Below are 21492 nucleotides of genomic sequence, written 5' to 3' on the forward strand. Positions count from 1 at the left end.
TGATTATGTTTGTTAAGATTATCTTTTGAAATGTTTATACACTCGTATACATAGACAACACACAATACAAGAGAGGCAAACAAAGCAAGAATCTGCAGGAGTTTAGCTGCTACGTATGTGGGGGGTTAGGGGTGTTGCAAAACAGAAAAAAGAGAAATCCTTGTATAGAAATTGAAAGGCGTTGGAAACGGGGGGGGGGTATGAGTGAGAGTATGCGTAGTCTTTTTAAGTGGATTTTTGTCCCGCTACTTTCGTTCTTCTTCCTCTCTCTCCCACTCTCTCTCTCTCCATTTCTATTCAAAGTTTGCATACACTCATTCATTGGGATGTTACACAAAAATAATGAATATTTTCTTTTAATATCCTGAGATTACAAAACAAAAGGCGTTGCTTGCTGCTGCAGCTCTGTGCGAAAAAGCAAATTTAACTTACAAAAGAAGATAAAATTAATTTAAATAACAACAGCATCAGTGACAACAATAACAACAACAGCCAAATAAACTGTAAATATTGTTTAGAGGTAAACGACAAAAGAATTCCAATAAAACGAAAATGTAGCATTTAAGGTTCATTTATTGTTCAGTTGAAAAAAAGATTTTAAAAAGAGCTATGGCAAAAATAGCACTGGGTTAAATATCCACAGGTATAACAACTGGGCAGAGCATAACCAACATAATCTAAGCAATAAATTTCAAGAAGTTTTTCCCAACAATACCAAATACCTAATTCCTATTTTTTTCAATTTGTCTAATGCTTGTATTACGTAAATGTGGGTGTGTGTGTATGTGTTCAGCATATACATATGCAGATGGCACCAATATACAAATCTACTAATGGCTATTGTTGGCCATTAATAATGGTTATAGTTGTCCTAGTCGTTCAAAGGCACCCCACCTTAAAGGCTCTTATAGCTTAAGCCTTGCATCTACCACCCACACCCTGTTAGTCTTCCAAAACCTCAACGACAAAAAAAAAATAAACAAATTAAAACGTAGCCGCCATGTCCTTGAGTTTTCTATTAACATTTTTTTTTTGTTTGACTCCCTCCTCAACAACTCTCTCCTTTGTCAAAAAAAAACCTCAAAAAGTATAGGAAGGCATAACAAAAACGCAATTCCCAGCCAATGTCACCGACAGTGTGGCGTGACATTTACCATTAAACGATTGCAACAAATTATGTGGATTGTTGTAGGAAAACATTTTCTTCGTAGTGAGTTATTCAAGGCGTGCTTATAATGAATTGGCGGACAATTTAATCATAGAAAAACCTATTCTAGGAGAAAGTCAAAAGTAATCAAACCTAAAAATTGGTTCTAAAAGAGATCTCAAACTTCAGTCTTCTTTAGAATAACTTTCGGATCGGATAGCATACGAATGGCTATGCTATTTCCAGAACGTTAAAGGTTTTTTGCATAGCCACCGTAGCGCAGAGGTTAGCATGTCCGCCTATGACGCTGAACGCCTGGGTTCGAATCCTGGCGAGAACGCGGTGGTTAACCCCTCCTAATGCTGGCGATGGCAGCCACGTTAAAACTTCTCCACAAAGAGGTCTCGCACTGCATCATGTCGTTCGGACTTAGGCTATAAAAAGAAGGTCCCTTGTCATTGAGCTCTAACTTCAATCGGACTCTTTGATATATGAGATGTCTGCCTCTGTTCCTTAATAGAATTTCTATGGGAAAATTTGCTGTTTGTGTTTCCGGTTCCTACCTTTCAGAAGTAGCACAACGCCATCTACATAGCAGACAGCTTAAAATCTTTTTTTCTTCAAGAATATTAGTTGGCCAGGGTAAACACCCTTTTAATTGGCCATTAAATAGACGCATATGGTCTGTCCTGTGGCCACCTTCCCTTATCCTTATGTCAGGGGACACACAATCAACCCACCTGTTCTTAGCATATAACCAGACCAGTGTTTAAGTAACCGGTTCTCCCGGTACTGGTCTAGGGATTCGATCGTTGTGCGTGTATAGCTTTACTCGTCCGAAAGTTAACGCGCTTTAGATAGACAGATGTACGGAAAGACAGAAATAAAGACGGACGGACAGACACATAAACAGAAAAACGTACAGGCAAACAAACAAATAGATGGACAGACAGATAAAAAAGTTAAATTCTGTCCCATAAAGATCATTTTCCTCTTAAGCAACTGCAATCTTACTATAACACCAAAACTAACAACGTTTAAATTAACTTCACTCCAAGGTATTTAAAATTTGTTCCTTTTATGTTGCCTCTGTGACAAGGCCTAAAGACGAAGACGACTTCATTTTGAATTTAGTTTTTTCTCTTTGCTTCAAAGTTTATGAACTGAGTTTTTGCTCATCTTTTACTTTTCTGTTGTATTTCAGTTGTATTCACTTTTTTTTTGAGAAATGCAAATTGTCTATGACACTATTGTCAGGAGGTTATTTTCACAAAAAGGACTTTTTAACAACGGATGACAAAAAGAAAAAGTGACAACAAAAAACACAAAAACATAGCTTGGATTCGTAGACAAACCCAAAGCCACCAAACAGTCGTCATTCGCTCTTGTATTCAGGGCATTGTGCATTCACACGTTTGGTTGGGGAGACATAAAAAACAGGCAGACAGACAGACAGATAGATAGCCAGATATACCTCGAAACTATATAGGAAAAACCAAACCCCAATGAAAACGTTTCGAACAATAATGACAGGGAAGGCAATAACAAAGCTGAAACTTGTTAAAAGCATAAACAAGGAAAATAAGAAGCTATAGCTTCCCAAAAACCACACACACTCACAAAGCCAAAAGAGTCCTTAAGTTGGTTGCGTATTACACACTCACACATAGGCATAAGGCAAATAAATGATTGAGCATACAAACAATACATAGGAATAGAATGCAAATTATGCACACACACACACACAGAAAGGTTATAGCCCATAAAACAGTGTTGCTATAGGCAAAATTTTTTCTATAGAAAATTTTTCCCAATTTTCTTCTATAAAAAATTTTTTCAAAATTTTTTCTATAGAAAATTTTTTCTACAGAAAATTTTGTCAAAATTTTTTCTATAGAAAATTTTGTCAAAATTTTTTCTATAGAAAATTTTGTAAAAATTTTTTCGATAGAAAATGTTGTCAAAATTTTTTCAATAGAAAATTTTATAAAAATTTTTTTTATAGAAAATTTTGTCAAAAAGTTTTCTATAGAAAATTTTGTAAAAATTTTTTCTATAGAAAATTTTGTCAAAATTTTTTCAATAGAAAAATTTGCCAAAATTTTTTCTATAGAAAAATTTGTCAAAATTTTTTCTTTAGAAAATTTTGCTCTATAGAAGAATTTGTCAACAATTTTTTCTATAGAAAATTTTGCCAAAAGTTTTTCTATAGAAAATTTTATAAAAAATTTCGTCAAAATTTTCTTTGTAGAAAATTTTATCAAAATTTGTCCTAAAGAAACTTGTGAAGACTATTTCTCTAAAATTTTTCACAATTTTTTTATAGAAAAACTTGTCAAAACAATTTTTCTATAGAAAAATTTGTCACAATTTTTTCTATAGAAAATTTTGTTACAATTTTTTCTATAAAAAATGTTGTCACAATTTTTCTTTAGAAAATTTTGACAAAATTTTCTATAGAAAATTTTGTAAACATTTTTTCTATAGAGAATTTTGTCAAACTTTTTTCTATAGAAAATTTTTTTCTATAGAAAATTTTGTCAAAATTTTTTCTCAGAAAATTTTGTCAAAATTTTTTCTATGGAAAATTTTGTCAACATTTTTTGTATAGAAAATTTTGTCAACATTTTTTTTTATAGAAAATGTTGTCAAAATTTTTTCTATGGAAAATTTTGTCAACATTTTTTTTTTAAAAAATTTTGTCAAAATTTTTTCTTTATAAAATTTTATAAAAAATTTCGTCAAAATTTTCTCTATGGAAAATTTTGTCAAAATTTGTGCTAAGACAATTTCTCTAAAATTTTTCACAATTTTTTTATAGAAAATTTTGTAAAAATTTTTTCTATGGAAAATTTTTTAAAAATTTTTGCTATTGAAAATTTTGTCAAAATTTTTTCTATAGAAAATTTTGTCAAATTTTGTTATATAGAAGAATTTGTCAACATTTTTTCTATAGAAATTTTTGTCAAAATTTTTTCTATAGAAAATTTTGTCAAAATTTTTTCTATAGAAAATTTTGTCAAAATTTTTTCTATAGAAAATTTTGTCAAATTTTATTTTATATACAAAATTTTTTCTATAGAAAATTTTGTCAACATTATTTCTAAAGAAAATTTTGTAAAATATTTTCTATAGAAAATATGTCAAAATTTTTTCTAAAGAAAATTTTGTCAATAATATTTCTAAAGAAAATTTTGTCAAAATTTTGTCTATTGAAAATTTTGTAACATTTTTTCTATAGAAAATTTTGTCAAAATTTCTTCTATAGAAAATTTTGTCAGAATTTTTTCTATAGAAAATTTTTTCCATAGAAAATTTTTTGCATAGAAAATTTTGGCCAAATTTTTTGTATAGAAAATTTTTTATTTAAAAAATTTGTCAAAACGTCGTCGAGTATAGCCTGAATGGGTCCATCACCTGACATTGCTCCAATCGCATAGCTATTCTTATCCATTATCCTTTGTTTGCTTTTAGGAGATACCGGCCAAAACAACTGATTAATGTGATCCATGGCGGAGGGTACATACGATTCGGCTGGGCCGAACTATGGAAGCTTTTCCTTGCCTTTTGTTGAAAAATTTGTCAAAAGCTTTCTAAAGAAAATTTTTTCAAAAATTTTTTTTGTCAATTTTTTTCTACAAAATTTAGTCAAAATTTTTTCTAAAGAAAATTAGTTTTACAGAAATTTTTTCAAAATTTTGTCTACAGAAATTTTTCTAAAGAAAATTTTGTGAACATTTTTTCTATAGAAAATATTGGCAAAATTTTTTCTTTGTAAAAAAATTTTTTTTTTCAAAATTTTTTTCAATATATTTTTTTTAATGGTTTTTCTTTTAAGACTTTTGTAAAACTTTTATCTCTCTAGAAAACCTTGTAAAAATTGAATTTTTTAAAAATTTTAAATATTAACAAAAAATTGTAAATTTTTTTTAAGAAAAATTAAAAAAAAAAAATATTCTCAAACTTAGTTTTTTTTTTTAATTTTATTTCTCAAACTTAGTTTTTTTTTTAATTTTATTTCTGCCTTTACTATCCCCACCCAGTGCCGAACACGATTTTCCTTCTAAAACGCAAAAAAAAGACAAAACAGAAAATCTGTAAAGACCTAAAGGCAAACAATTGAAATTGGAATCCTGCTGTCACATACACTTCCTTGAATTTTTCTACCCCAAGGCAGCAGGAGATATTAAACAAAAGGCAAAAGAGGTGCTTTCTTAAAAAAAAGACAAGTTAAAGAAAACACACCGAAACCACCGATAAGCTGTAACTCAACAATAAATAAATAAAGGACAGTATTATCATTGTCACCATCATCATCATCAATGTCCTATGCAGTGTCACAGTCCTTGCAAGTGTTTTATAGAAGTCCTTCACCAAAGAGATTCCTTGACAACAGCAGCTTATCTCAAATGCGATATGCGATTACTTTGGCAAGGGCGCCAGAACCATTGAAAGCTCTCGCATTTCCAATCAACACCAGGTAATCATATACCCCACGAGAAAACAACAAAGACGGCAAACAGCTTAATGACGATGATGACCTTATTTCTTTTGTTTTGGTGTTTCGTCACCCTCCAATTGAAAAACAAAAAAATTATTCTCAGGGACTTTAGATAAGTACAGACACGAGTGAGCAAATCTTTCATGGATTATGGACTAATGACATTTCCAAATATACACAGATATTCTTATACTCTATATGACATGGTTATGATAAGAAATGCAGTGTTATGGGTAACAGACCCCAAGCACACACGCTCTAGCAAATTATCACCTCCCACACGGCTGCTGACTGTCTCTATCTCTCTCCTCCTCCCTCCCTCTTTTTTGTGGCCAACCATTTTCAGACAGACTCCAAATCTATGGCAGAGGTGCGTCGTCAGTCACCCACCTGAATTTTCGTTTATAAAATTCGTTCGTTCTTACGGGCCAGACAGTCTGTCTCCTCAAGACTAATTCATAAACTCTGGGCGTTATGGCATTTGCATCGAGGCAGGAGGTAAATTCGCAGCACTCACTGACTGCTTTGTTTGCATTCTTGTCGTTAGCATTTTTTTGTTAAATACAGAGAATGCTTTTTTTTGCCCACTTTTTGATGGGTATATCCCCATGAATTGTGGCTGTTTATAAAAATTGTGTTAGTATTTATTTAATTTAATTTGTCATTTATTACCCTCGCACGCTCCATCTTCATTAATTCTCTTCCATGGCTATGTATGTTCTTTGGAACGTTTTTTCTACCATAAAGCCAGTTCTCTCCCATTAAACATGAGCAACAAAACCACTGGCGCTAATTCATTAATATTAATCAATTGTGTTGTTGGCATTGTTGCTTTTCCATAATTTATTTGTTTCTCAATTTCCAATATATTATAATATGGTCACCCTAAGTGGGGTAATAATATTCAATGGGATCATTTGCAAAGGCTATGCTTAATATAAAACGATTAAAAATACAAAAACATTTAAAAAAAATATTTTAAATAAAACAAAACATAAACTGAAATACGAATAAAATAAACATAACTCACTGTCCGAAATTTCAGCGAAATCGGACAATAAATGCGACTTTTATGGGCCCAAAACCACAAATCGCGAGATCGGTCTATTTGGCAGCTATATCCAAATCTGAACCGATCTGGGCCATATTGCAGAAAGATGTCGAGTGGCCTAATAGAACTCCCTGTCCCATATTTTGTTAAAATCGCGCAATAAATGCGCCTCTTATGGGCCCAAAACCTTAAATCGAGTGATCGGTCTATATGGCAGCTATATCCAAATCTGAACCGATCTGGGCCAATTTGACGAGGGCTGTCGAAGGGCCTAACACAACTCACTGTCCCAAATTTCGGCGAAATCGGATAATAAAGGTGGCTTTTATAGGCCTAGGACCGTAAATCGGCGGATCGGTCTATATGACAGCTATATCCAAATCTGGACCGATCTAGTCCAAATTGCAGATAGTTTTTGAAGGGCCTAACGCAACTCACCTTTCCAAATTTCGAGGAGTTTGGACAATAAATGCGCATTTTATGGGCCCAAAACCTTAAATCTAGAGATCGGTCTATATGACAGCTATATCCAAATCTGAACCGATCTGGGCGAAATTGACGAAGAATGACGAAGGACCTTACACAACTCACTGTCCCAAATTTCAATACAATCGGATAATAAATGCGGCTTTTATGGGCCTAAAACCTTAAATCGAGAGATCGGTCTATATGGCAGCTATATCCAAATCTGGACCGATATGGGCAATATTGCAGAAGGATATCGAGTGGCCTAACACAACTCACTGAGCCAAGTTTCAGCAAAATCGGATAATAAATGCGCCTTTTATGGGCCCAAAACCTTAAATCGAGAGACCTGTCTATATGGCAGCTATATCCAAATCTAGACCGATCTAGCCCAAATTGCAGAAAGTCTTCGAAGAGCTCAACACAACTCACTGTCCCAAATTTCATCCAAATCGGACAATAAATGTGGCTTTTATGGGCCTAAGACACTAAATCGGCGGATCGGTCTATATGGCAGCTATATCCAAATCTGAACCGATCTGGACCATATTGGGGCGGACCCTCACCCTTTACCCTAATATACATATAATAAACATATATAAACCAATCGCGACAATGTGGGACTCAAATGATAGGCATTTGAGAGTAGAAAACGTATCGAATATCTAAATGTGGGACTCAAATGAAAGACATTTAAGAGTAGAAAACGTATCCGATATCCAAATGTGGGACCAAGTATCTGATGGACTACCCCAGCCCCCAAAACTCCCCTAAATCTGACATATTTATCGACCATGGCAGTATGGGTCTCGAAATTAATGGTATTTGAGAGTAAAATACGAATCTGATATCCAAATCTAGGACCAAGTGTTCAGGGGCGGCATTTCTACCAAAGTACCAAAAAGTACGAAATGGTACAAATTTGGCCAGCGCGCAACGAAAGTGCTAGAATTATGTTCTTGGGCTCAAATGGAAAAGCGTCTCAAAAATTAAGGTTTGGTAAAAAAAATTTGGACAATTGTTCCGGAAGTTGGGTAGCTATAGAGTGACTTATAGTTTTTTTTTTTTGGCAATACGTACATTTAGGTACTAAAAAAAGTACCAAAAAGGTACGAAATGGTTTAACTTTGTACAGGTCGGGTGGACAGAGTTAGAATTTTGAAGTATTACTTAAAAGACAACTAGTGCAAAAGGATGAGGGTAAAAAGAAGAAATGGGAAAAATAGTACTAGTAACGGGAGGAAACGTACGTTTAGTACCGCAATTGGTACAATTTGGAACATTCTTAACAGATGGAACTAGGGTATTGAAATTGGGCATGTAAGTACAACTATGAAATGTGTGATGGGTGTCTAAATGATCTATACAAAATTCGTACATTTTGGTACAAAAATTTGTACTATTTGGTACTTTCTTCATAGATGATGGTAAAGGTCGGAAATTTGGCATGCAGGTACATCTAAAAAATATATGATGGGTGACTGGCTACTAAAAATCTAACATTTTGGTATCAAAAATAATACCATTTGGTACTTTCGTTACAGATGGAGCTAGAGTTCATAAAATTGGCATGTAGGTACGACTAGGAAAAATATGATAGGTGACTGACTGTTCAATTAAAACTTAAACATTTTGGTACCAAAATTGGTACCATTTGGTACTTTCTGTGCAGATGGAGTAAAACTTAGAAATATATAATGGGCGACTAAATGGATTTTTCGAAATTCGTATATTTTGGTACCAAAATTGGTACTATTTGGTACTTTCTTTATAGATGGAGCTAGAGGTCCTAAATTTGGCATGCAGGTACAACAAAGAAATAAATGATGATGACTTAATGATCTATTCAAAATTCGTACATTTGGGTACCAAATTGGTACCATTTTGTACTTTCTTTACAGATGGAGCTAGAGGTCTGAAATTTAGCATGTAGATACAACTAAGAAATATATGATGGATGACTATATTTCTACAAGTAGTACATTTTGGTACCAATATTGGTACCATTTGGTACTTTCTATGCAGATGGAGTAAGAGGTTTAAAATTTGGCATGTAGGTAAAACTTAGAAATATATAATTGGCAACTAAATGGGTTTATCAAAATTCGCACATTAGATGGAGCTAGATGTCTGAAATTTGGCATGCAGATACAACTAAAAAGTAAATGATGTGACTAAATGACCTATTCAAAATTCGAACATGTGGGTGCCAAAATTGGTACTATTTGGTACTTTCTGTGAAGATTGAGCTAGAGGTCTAAAATTTGGCATGTAGGTAAAATTAAGAAATACATAATGGACGACTAAAATGATTTTTCAAAATTCGTATATTTTGGTACCAAATTTGGTACAATTAGGAACTATGGTGGGTGGCTAAATGATCTATTCACCATTTATTTCACTATTTTGGTACCAAAATTGGTACCATTTGGTAATTTCTTCATAGAAGATACTAGAGGTCTTAAATTTGGTATGTAGGTAAAATTTAGAAATACATAATGGGCGACCAAATGGATTTTTCAAAATTCGTATATTTTGGTACCAAAATTGGTACAATTTGGTACTTTCTTTATAGATAGAGCTATAGGTATGAAATTTGGCATGTAGGTATAACTAAGAAATATATAATGGGTGACTATTAAAAATCAAACATTTTGGTACCAAAATTGGTACCATTTGGTACTTTCTGTGCAGATGGAGTAAGAGGTCTAAAATTTGGCATGTAGGTACAACTAAGAATTATATGATTGGTGACTACATGATCTATTCAAAATTCGAACATTCTGGTACCAAAATTGGTACCATTTGGTACTTTCTTTATAGATGGAGCTAGAGGTCTGAAATTTGCAAATAGGTTCAAGAAGGTAATATATAAATGATCCATTCAAAATTCGTACATTTTGGTACCAAAAAGTGGAAAATAGTACGAAAGAGCTTATCTTCACCCACAGCGAATGGGAACTGCTAAAATTTTGCAATTTTACAAACATTATCGCAGTGTTGACAAAAATACCACATGTAAATGAAAATGCACTAATTGAGGTGTATTTGGTACTTTGAAAGAATATATTGGGCGACTTTAAACTATTTTTTAATTTGTTTATTTGCGTATTCAAACGAACAAAATGGTACTTTCTTAACGGAGTGAGCTAAATTGGGATACAAGTACACCTTGACTATAAATTTCGGGTGACCAGAGGATTATTCAATCGTACATTTAGGTACTAAAAAGCACAAAATAGTACATTCTTTATAAATTGAGCTAAAGTACTAAAAATTAAGATATGGTTACACCTTAACAGTAAATATTAGGTAAGAAGACTGGTCTTTAATTCGTGTTTTTCAACCAAATCGGATAAAAATTGCGGCTTCCAGGGGCTCAAGAAGTCAAATCGGGAGATTGGTTTATAGGGCAGCTATATCAGGTTCTTGACCGATTCGGACCGTACTTGGCACAGTTGTTGCAAGTCATAACAGAAAACTGTGTGCAAAATTTCAGCCAAATCGGCAAATATTGTGGCTTCCAGGGGCTTAAGAAGTCAAATGGAGAGATCGGTTTATATGGGAGCTATATCAGGTTCTTGACCGATTTGGACCCGAACTTGTAACAGTTGTTGGAAGTCATAACAGAACACTATGTACAAAATTTTAGCCAAATCGGACAAAAATAGCGGCTTCCAGGGTTTCAAGGGTCAAATAGGGAGATCGGTTTAAATGGGAGCTATATCAGGTTTCTGTGCAAGCAAAATTTCAACCAAATCGGACAAGAAGTGCGGCTTCCAGGGGCTCAATAAGTCAAATCGGGAGATCGGTTTCTATGGGAGCTGTATCTAAATCTGAACCGATATGGCCTATTCGCAATCCCCAATGACCCACATCAATATTAAGCATCTGTGCAGAATTTCAAGCGGCTAGCATTGCGCGTTCGAACACTACCGTGATTTCGACAGGCGAATGGACAGACATGGCTAGATCGACTCAGAATATCGAGACGATCAAGAATGTATTTACCTTATGGGCTCTTAGATCAATATTTCGAGGTGTTACAAACACAAAGACTAGATTAGTATAACCCCATCCTATGGTGGTGGGTACAAAAAAATTATTTAAAACCCAACCCCAGCAAAATTCCTTTGTAGGGTATTCACTATTGAATCTTGGCCGACTTTTCTTTTCATCTCTCTTTGGAATTTGATGATTAAGACGCATGTCTATGTGTGAATATCTTAAATACAAGTTTTGTTGCTGTTAAATTCAAATGAGGCTATTATTTATTTGGAATTTTTGTTAATTTGATTGCGTTGATATTTAGATTGCCGGTGTGTATTATTTTGTTATTTATTTTGCATGTTCTGCGTTGCTGTTGTTGTTGCTTATTTGAATATTTCAGCTAATTTGTCGCGTGTCATAAAAAAAACGGTTGCTGATTTTTTTTTTTCATCTTCAATGTGCTTAGCGCAAAAGCAGAGACGATAGCAGGCAAATACATTGCAACAAAATCCAATCATTTCATTCATTTTATAGTCATTTTATGCGTATTTTGTTCATTTTTTCGGTTGTTTATACTCTCCATTAAGTTTTTGTGTGTACGCTCGACAAAAGGTATGAAAAAAACACCAATTTGCATGTGGGTGTGAAATGGAGGTGGCTGAATGAATAGATGGCAGGTGTTGATTGGGATGGCTCTTTCTAAGGGGGACTCAGGGGCCATCTAAACGGCAGTTGTGATTTTTGTGTAATGCATGGGGTATAATGAAACAAACAAAAAACTTCATAGACAAATTGGGGAACAAGACGAGTCCATCACTAACGATGGACATCCATAGGTAAAATGTTTGTTTGAAATGCTTTTTCGTACTTAATCCTAAATGTGCTCCATGTGCAACAAACTGTAGCATACTCCTCCCCCCTATGGTTAAGTACAAACAAACAAATCTTTTTAGTACTAAAATATTCAAAAAAATTTCATTTAATTTTTCGCGTAACTTTCAAAAAAACATGCCTATTATGACCTATAAAAATTAAATGGCCTACGTTATTTTGTTTGGCCAAGACCTCTGCCACTAAAATTTTCCTAAAATTTTATGGCCCATAAAATCAACAGCAATTTTTGCTGTGCGGCATTAAAAAGGGATTAGTGTCATAGTCCACTACAAGTGGGGCAATAATGAGGGCCAGAGCAAGCAACAAAATATTGTGAATTTGGCTGACTCAGTCAGTGAGCATAGTAGGCATATATGCTAAAGCTCATTTATAAGTGTTTTATTATTTTATTCATTTGTTTTTCAGTTTTCAAAGAGTAAAACAAACACATGTTGGCAAAGAAAAAAAAAACGAAAGGGAAATAAGAGAAAATTATGACTGGATCTAATTGGAGAGTAAACTGATGCATGATTTTGGTAGATAGAGGGTTAGGTAGGTAGTCAAACTAAAAGTAAAATTAGACATGAACTGTTGTACAGTTAGAACAGTTTCAAACCATTCTGGATAGTTTGCTTAAAGTTTAAAAAACAAGTAAAAGAGTGCTATGTTCGACTGGGTCGAATCTTGGGAACCCATCAAATGGATAATCGAGAGACCGGTTTATACAGGAGCTATAAATTTCAGCCAAATCGGACAAAAAGTGTGACTTCCGGGGGCTCAAGAAGTCAAATCGAGAGATCGGTTTATATGGGAGCTATATCATGTTCTTGACCGATTCGGACCATGTTTGGCACTGTTGTTGAAAGTCATAACAGAATACTATGTGCAAAATTTCAGCCAAATCGGTTGAAAATTGAGGCTTCCAGGGGCTCAAGAAGTCAAATCGGGAGATCGGTTTATATGGTAGCTATATCAGGTTCTTGACCGATTTGGACCGTGCTTGCCACAGTTGTGGAAAGCCATAACAGAACATTACATGCAAAATTTCAGCCAAATCGGACAAAAATTGCGGCTTGTAAGGGCTCCAGAAGTCAAATCGGGAGATCGGTTTATATGGGAGCTATATCAAGTTATAGACCGATTCTGACCGTACTTGACACAGTTAATGAAAGTCACAACAGAATACTTTGTGCGAAATTTCAACCAAATCGGGTGAAAATTGAGGCTTCCAGGGACTCAAGAAGTTAAATCGGGAGATCGGTTTATATGGGAGCTATATCATGTTCTTGACCGATTTGAACCGTACTTGGCACAGTTGTTGAAAGTCATAATAGAACACTATGTGCAAAATTTCAGCCAAATCGGGTGCAAATTGAGGCTCCCAGGGGCTCAAGAACTCAAATCGGGGGATCGGTTTATATAGGAGCTATATCAGGTTATAGGCCGATTCGGACCATTCTTGACACAGTTGTTAAAAGTTAAAACAGAACACTATGTGCAAAATTTCAGCCAAATCGGGTGCAAATTAAGGCTTCCAGGGGCTCAAGAAGTCAAATCGGGAGATCGGTATATACGGGAGCTATATCATGTTCTTGACCGATTTGGACCGTACTTGGCACAGTTGTTGAAAGTCATAATAGAACACTATGTGCAAAATTTCAGCCAAATCGGGTGCAAATTGAGGCTCCCAGGGGCTCAAGAACTCAAATCGGGGGATCGGTTTATATAGGAGCTATATCAGGTTATAGGCCGATTCGGACCATTCTTGACACAGTTGTTAAAAGTCATAACAGAATGCTATGTGCAAAATTTCAGCCAAATCGGGTGAAAATTAAGGCTTACAGGGGCTAAAGAAGTCAAATCGGGAGATCGGTATATATGGGAGCTATATCATGTTCTTGACCGATTTGGACCGAGCTTGACACACTTGTTGGAAGTTATAACAGAATGCTATGTGCAAAATTTCTGCCAAATCAAACAGAAAGCGGAAAATGTCTGAGTGTTTTGCTGGACAGGAAATTGAACTTCAAATCCAACATTTTGGAAAGGGCAAGAAAGGCAACTCTTGCCATATACACCTACCAGAAGCCATTGGCAAAAGTTGGGGGTTAAGAACGCGTCTCATGCATTGGGTATATGCTGCAGTTGTCAGACCTATAATGCTATATGGTGTTGTGGTCTGGTGGACGGCACTTCAAAAGTCCACCTACTGCTCAATACTTAATCGGACCAAAAGGATGGCTTGTTTGTGCATCACGGACGCACTGAGGACGATACCATCTGATGCACTGAATTTAATATCAGTGCCTACAGTGGAAACCAGTCTTCTTGGAAGGAGAGAATGTTCCATTTACAGAAAGCGCAAAATGCCTGGGAGTTTTGCTGGACAGGAAATTTAACTTCAAATTCAACATTTTGGTAAGGTCAAGAAAGGCAACTCTTGGCAAGAGAGCCATTGGCCAAAGATGCGGATTAAGACCGCGTGTCATGCACTGGGTATATACTGCAGTTGTCAGGCCTATAATGCTATATGGTGTTGTGGTCTGGTGGACGGCGCTTCAAAAGTCCACCCACTGCTAATAATTAGCCGCATCCCAAGCATGGCTTGTTTGTGCATCACAGCCGCACTGAGGACGACACCATCTGATGCACTGAATTTAATGTCAGCGCCTACAGTGGAACCGGTCTCCTGGGGAGGAGAGAATGTTCCCTTTACCGAAAGCGCAAAATACCTGGGTGTTTTGCTGGACAGGAAATTTAACTTCAAATCCAACATTTTGGAAAGAGCAAGAAAGGAAACCCTTGCCCTATACACCTGCAAGAGAGGCATTGCCAAAGTTGGGGGTTTAGACCGCGTGTCTTGCATTGGGTATATACTGCAGTTGTCAGACCTATACTGTTATATGGTGTTGTTGTCTTGGTGGACGGCGCTTCAAAAGTCCACCTACTGCTCAATACTTAACCGCATCCAAAGAATGACTTGTTTGTGCATCACAGCCGCACTGAGGACGACACCATCTGATGCACTGAATTTAATGTCAACGCCTACAGTGACACCAGTCTCCTTGGGTGGAGAGAATGTTCCATTTACAGAAAGTGCAAAATACCTGGGTGTTTTGTTGGGCAGGAAATTGAACTTCAAGTACAACTTTTTGGAAAGGGCAAGAAAGGAAACTCTTGCCTTATATGCCTGCCAGAGAGTCATTGGCCAAAGATGGGGATTAAGACCGCGTGTCATGCATTGGGTATATACTGCAGTTGTCAGACCTATAATGCTTCAATAGTCAACTCCATCCAAAGGATAGCTTGTTTGTGCATCACAGCCGACAGCTGAGGACGACACCATCAGACGCACTGAATTTAATGCCACATCTTATGCCTCTAGACATTGTGGCTAGACAAATTGCAGCGACCACTACCGTGAGGTTAAGGGAGCTTTTTCATTGGTCATGTGGCGGCTACGGACACTATGTTATCCTTGATACAATATCCAATTTTCGAGTCAGTGTGGATTACACCCTACCTAAGCCGCTTTTTGAAAAAAGTACTGTAGCACTAATCCTGATAGCACCGATTGGAACTTCGACATCCCTGGTAACAGAAGTTACATAGACTTCTACACGGATGGTTCCAAACTAAACGACCAGGTGGGTTTGGGGTGTACTCTAAAGATCTAGAACTGGTCATATCGAAAAGGTTACTCACCACTGCAGTGTGTATCAAGCGGAGATGCTTGCAATTAGGGAATTGATGGAATGGCTAAGATATAATGTCATTAGGCCGATTGGCATAAATATCTTCTCAGACAGCCATGCAGCCATAAAATTACTGAAGAACGTATTGGGTTGCCCAAAAAGTAATTGCGGATTTTTTAAAATAAAGTAAATGCATTTTTAATAAAACTTAGAATAAACTTTAATCAAATATACTTTTTTACACTTTTTTTCTAAAGCAGACTAAAAGTTACAGCTGATAACTGACAGAAGAAAGAATGCAATTACAGAGTCACAAGCTGTGAAAAAATTTTTCAACGCCGACCATATGAAAAATCCGCAATTACTTTTTGGGCAACCCAATATTTCTGAACACAAAAACCTCCCTCGACTGTCGCAGATCTCTCAACGAGATGGCAGAACGAATCAAAATTCACCTGTTCTAGGTGCCGGGCCACAGGGAATTGTAAAACAGACGATGTTGCGAGACTAGGAACTACCGTACACACTCCAGGGACACTGAAATCTGTGGGTATGCCTCTAGCGACATGTAAGTTAAGTTTTCTGGACTAGGCCCAAAGGACAAGTAATGGTAGATGGCCACAAAGAGGGGACTGTGGGCATTCAAAAACTATGTGGCCTAATCTAGACATGAAGTTTTACCGTCATTGGCTAGAAGTGACGTCTCAGCCGTGGTGTCCGTCATGACAAGTTACAGCTGAAGCTGGAGGTCGCCGTAGCGCAGAGGTTAGCATGTCCGTCTATGATGCTGAACTCCTGGGTTCGAATCCTGGCGGGACCATCCGAAAAAAATGTTCAGCGGTGGTTTTTTCCCTCCTAACAAGGTGTCGCACTGCGGCTCGCCGTTTGGACTCGGCTCTAAAAAGGAGACCCCTTATCATTGAGCTGAAACTTGAATCGAACTGCACTCATTGATATGTGAAAAGTTTGCCCCTGTTCCGTAGTGGAATGTTCATGGGCAACATTTGCAATTTTTGTGAGGAAGAAGATACTGTCGAAAACCTTCTGCGTGTGTGTCCCGCACTAGCAGCCAGAAGGAGATCCACTTTAGGTTCTCATTTCTTTGAAAAACTTGTATGATGTGAACATTCGCTAGTTACCGGGTTTTTTTCAGCAAACTGGATGGTTCAACGGTATGAACTAGAAGGCATCTTCCTTCTTCTGTCCCTGTGGTATCACAATAAACGTCGCAGTGAGTCTGATGGCAAACTGCCATTTTTTATTAAAAACAGAAATAGTTTTTCTTCAGGTGCAATGGGAAGCGGTCGTTCTCCAAGGACTACATTCAATAAAAAGGACATCAAGCCGAACAAAAATAACATAATTTTTAATAATTTTTTTTTTTTATTTTCCCCAAATAATTTAAAATATGCGTCTTAGTAATTTTTGGAAACAATTATTGCCGTGTTTTTCAAATTTTATTTCCGATAAAAAAAATCATGTTTGTATTCCTATCTCCCTATTATTTGTGTGTTTGAGTGTGTCTTTGATTTTGGTATGCATGTTGTGGAGTGTTTTTTTTCGAAATAAAGGTTTTTATTTTCCAGTACTGAAACGTGTGATCTATTGTGGGATGAGTGAATTTTGGAAAAGGGGAAAAGTGCTCAGCTTAAAAACTAAGACAAAAGGAACAATAAAGCACAAAAAATAAAAAAAATGAGCAAAAAATATAAGACTTTACATACCTGCCGTGGCGAGAGTATAATCCCAGCTGGTTTCTGGTTCATTTTTGTAGACATTCAACTTTTCCGGCTGCAAGAAAAAAAGGAAATGGTTTTTTTTATAGGCAAATTTATACAAAAAATAAACAAATTTATAAAACAAAAATTATAATTTGTACTAAACCCCCATACAACATGATGGAGAGATTGTAAACATTATAAATATGAACAAAAAAAAGCGTGCTAAGTTCGGCCGAATCTTCGGGCCGAATCTTATATACCCTCCACCATGGATCGCATTTGTCGAGTTCTTTTCCCGGCATCTCTTCTTAGCCAAAAAAAAGGATACAAGAAAAGATTTGCTCTGCTATTAGAGCGATATAAGGATATGGTTCGAACAACCGAAAGGTTGCGACCTCTAGAGGCTCAAAAAGTCAAGACCCAAGATGGGTTTATATGACAGCTATATCAGCTTATGGACCGATTTGAACTATACTTGGCACATTTGTTGGATGTCACAACAAAACACGTTGTGCAAAATTTCATTCCAATCGGATGAGAATTGCGCCTTCAAGAGGCTCAAGAAGTCAAGACCCAAGATCGGTTTATAGGGCAGCTATATCAGATTATAGACCGACTTGAACCATACTTGGCACAGTTGTTGGAAATCATAACAAAACACGTCGTGCAAAATGTCATCCCAATCGGATAAGAATTGAGCCCTCTAGAGGCTCACGAAGTCAAGACCCAAGATCGGTTTATATGGCAGCTATACCAAAACATGGACCGATATTGTCCATTTACAATCCCAATTGACCTACACTAATAAGAATTATTTGTGCAAAATTTCAAGCGATAGCTTTACTCCTTCGAAAGTTAGCGTGCTTTCGACAGACAGACAGATGGACGGACAGACGGACGGACATGGCTAGATCGACATAAAATGTCACGAAGATCCAGAATATATATATACTCTATGGGGTCTCAGACGAATATTTCGAGTAGTTACAAACAGAATGACGAAATTAGTATACCCCCATCCTATGGTGGAGGGTATATAAAAAAAAAATTATATACATATATTGTACATTAAAATAACAGCTCAATTCAGACAAATATGTATTTTCATGCTGATTTCCCTTATTTTCCCTCAATAAAATAGATTTCTTGAAAATGTTGCGTCCAAAACAAATATCAGTTTCAGCGAAATCGGATATTTAGTGCCCCCATGAGGAGTGGAAGGTCGGTGCCACAAAAAATCAGCTGCTACAGTCCCGGCAGTAGTTCATAATGACAAGAATTCTTGCTCTTGTCATTATGAACTTCTGCCGGGACTGTAGCAGCTGAATTTTCGGTCCTATCAGGGACACATTCCCAATGAACTATGACCAAAAAATTTGCTTATGAACAGCTAAGATTTTTTATTACCCTCTCATCACAAACTGGCAGCCATCCCCATTGACCGGTACTGAAGCCTCTGGCCTCTAGGCTTGACTAGAAAGAAAGACCGGCGGGACAACCGCTTTTATCGTGAAATCGTAACCAAAGACTACGACTGAAACACAATTTCCAGAAATTCTCCTTGCATATCTCGACAAGTCTCGACATGACTCGAGCTCAGGCCCTTCAGCGCTGCTTGATCAAAAGACTTCGATTATTCATGAGCCGAAGCCATAACCTCCAACGCCGACAGACTTCCTGACGAGACAACGAAAGACAAATGCCTAGAGGTCAGAGGCTTCCGTACCTCCCCTGCCCTCCACATACATCAGAGCTGTCTGACAGAGCCCGCGCTCCTGACACGAAATCCTAAAAAGACTTCAGATCACATAAACTTCCGTTCAGTAACCACTACAGTTGGGCTGTTATTCATAGGACTCTCTATATTCTAAGAATTCAACAAAGACCTCTACCCCAGTGCCCCCATTCATTATAAAGGGAGAATGTCTCCGGCCCAAAACTGCCTGAAATGCAAATCCATAACCAGGATGATCACAAAAATATCCGATAAAAAAAGCTGTAGCCCGAGAAGCTTCTTGCATATCTTGAAAAGTTTCGAGTTCACATGAGCCTTGGAAAGAGCCTTCAGCGCCGGCTGACCCAAAGGCCATAAACTGAGAAACCATATACAGAGATACTATTGGGTTGCCCAAAAAGTAATTGCGGATTTTTTAAAAAAAGTAAATGCATTTTTAATAAGACTTAGAATGAACTTTAATCAAATATACTTTTTTTACACTTTTTTTCTAAAGCAAGCTAAAAGTAACAGCTGATAACTGACAAAAGAAAGAATGCAATTACAGAGCCACAAGCCGTTGAAAAAATTTGTCAACGCCGACTATATGAAAAATCCGCAATTACTTTTTGTGCAACCCTATATCTTGCATTTTTCAACATGTTTCGATCTCACCTGACCACATAGATCTGAACTGTACAACAGGGCAGCAATTTCTGCCTCGAAATCGTTACCAGAGCCTTCAAGCCACAAAGGTATCTACGTGATTTCGCAGTTCCAAATAAATCAATAAAAACTTCTGTCTTTGTCAATACCTAGGGCCTAGAGCAGGGCCTTCAACACAAATGTCTTTCTCCAAACGCTCTTCAAACTCCGCCGCAGGTTTCTGACTTCCTATTATCCTCTTCGCCCTAAGGCTACCCAGCATACAGGTCTTCAAAGGAAATCTCTCGAAAAAATACTCTTCGTTCCCTTGCACCTTATCGATCATGACCAGTCATCCATAGATAAAAATTGAATCTCAGAAACATCCAGTGTACCGCTCTGGCCTATGCCTCAAACGCTGCCAATCGAGATAGGACTAATACTGATTAAACTCAATCATCTCTGGACTTTTCCTCGATTTTTTTTCAGTTCAAACACTGGTTCAGAATTGCTCCCAGGTATTTGGGCTCCCGAGATAGCAACGACTCCATCTCTCATTGGACCGCCAACCTCAAAAACCAAGCTACTCCTTCTAAAGAACAGTACCAGCTAATTTTTTCAGCAGCTTAAAGCAACCCTATATGCCTTCGTGTTTGAGGACAGCTTGCTAAGTGCACGGTAAACTAAACCTGTGGGAGTATAAGTAAAGAAAAATCTTTCAGTGCACTCTCCAATTCTTAAAGCACCAGAAAACTTTCATTGACTATCTAATGAGGGGATAAAACCCTACGTAGCGATTTTCCTCTAGTCATAATCCTCCTAAAATTGAACACTCTGGTGAGCAGGTTTCGTAGCCATTTAGCATTATGTCCACCCAGACTTGGGAGAGAGTGTAGAGCATCCAAGGAAAGTTGGGTTCACCAGAGTAGAGAATGGACTACCACTATGTCCGAGAAAGTCTCCAAAGCAAAGTTAGAAAGTGCGTAGTTAACCCAAGGAGGAATAAGAAGTAAAGAACCAGTAAGGGACTGCAGGTTTCCTTAAGTAGGATGTTTGGTAAAACATGGTAGCTAACTCAAAGATGACCCACGGTCTATATACGGAATAGGAAGGTCAAAAGATTGCCTGCATCAGCATCGTGGACACAGTATGGTCTTCACTGAAGGCTCCAAGATTGAATCTGAGAAGGGATTTTGATCTGCTTTAGGAAACTTAATAATACCATGTCGTCGTTGAGACTCCCGAACGACCATACGCTCTTTCAGTCGGAGATGTGTGCATAGCCGAAGTCGACATATTGCAACAGGATTTTGCGGCGAAGAAACTAAGGATTTGTGAGGCAGTACATCGGCGCTCACGGCCTTAGTTTTGCGGATGAGTTGGTTCAAAATGGTAAGTACTTTAAATACATTTTTTCCTTGGGAGTAGGTAGTTTTATTGGGTTGCCCAAAAAGTAATTGCGGATTTTTCATAAAGTCGGCGTTGACAAAATTTTTCACAGCTTGTGACTCTGTAATTGCATTTTTTCTTCTGTCAGTTATCAGCTTTTACTTTTAGCTTGCTTTAGAAAAAAAGTGTAGAAAAAGTATATTTGATTAAAGTTCATTCTCAGTTTTATTAAAAATGCATTTACTTTCTTTTAAAAAATCCGCAATTACTTTTTGGGCAACCAATAGTATACTTTCCTGTG

The 21492-nt window shown here is 36.7% G+C and overlaps 1 protein-coding gene across 7 annotated transcripts in view; it reads right to left on the reverse strand.

The window, feature by feature from the left end:
- Positions 1-21492, reverse strand: part of LOC106081057 (heterogeneous nuclear ribonucleoprotein L) — a 451695-nt gene that overhangs the window by 216104 nt on the left and 214099 nt on the right. For all 7 annotated transcript variants that reach the window (XM_013242759.2, XM_013242758.2, XM_013242757.2 and 4 more), the window contains exon 5: positions 17447-17513. In XM_013242759.2, the coding sequence (XP_013098213.1) occupies positions 17447-17513 (67 nt within the window). The remainder of the gene's footprint in view (positions 1-17446; positions 17514-21492) is intronic.

This window comes from Stomoxys calcitrans, chromosome 5 (genome assembly GCF_963082655.1).
Source record: "Stomoxys calcitrans chromosome 5, idStoCalc2.1, whole genome shotgun sequence".
NCBI classification, from domain to species: domain Eukaryota; kingdom Metazoa; phylum Arthropoda; class Insecta; order Diptera; family Muscidae; genus Stomoxys; species Stomoxys calcitrans.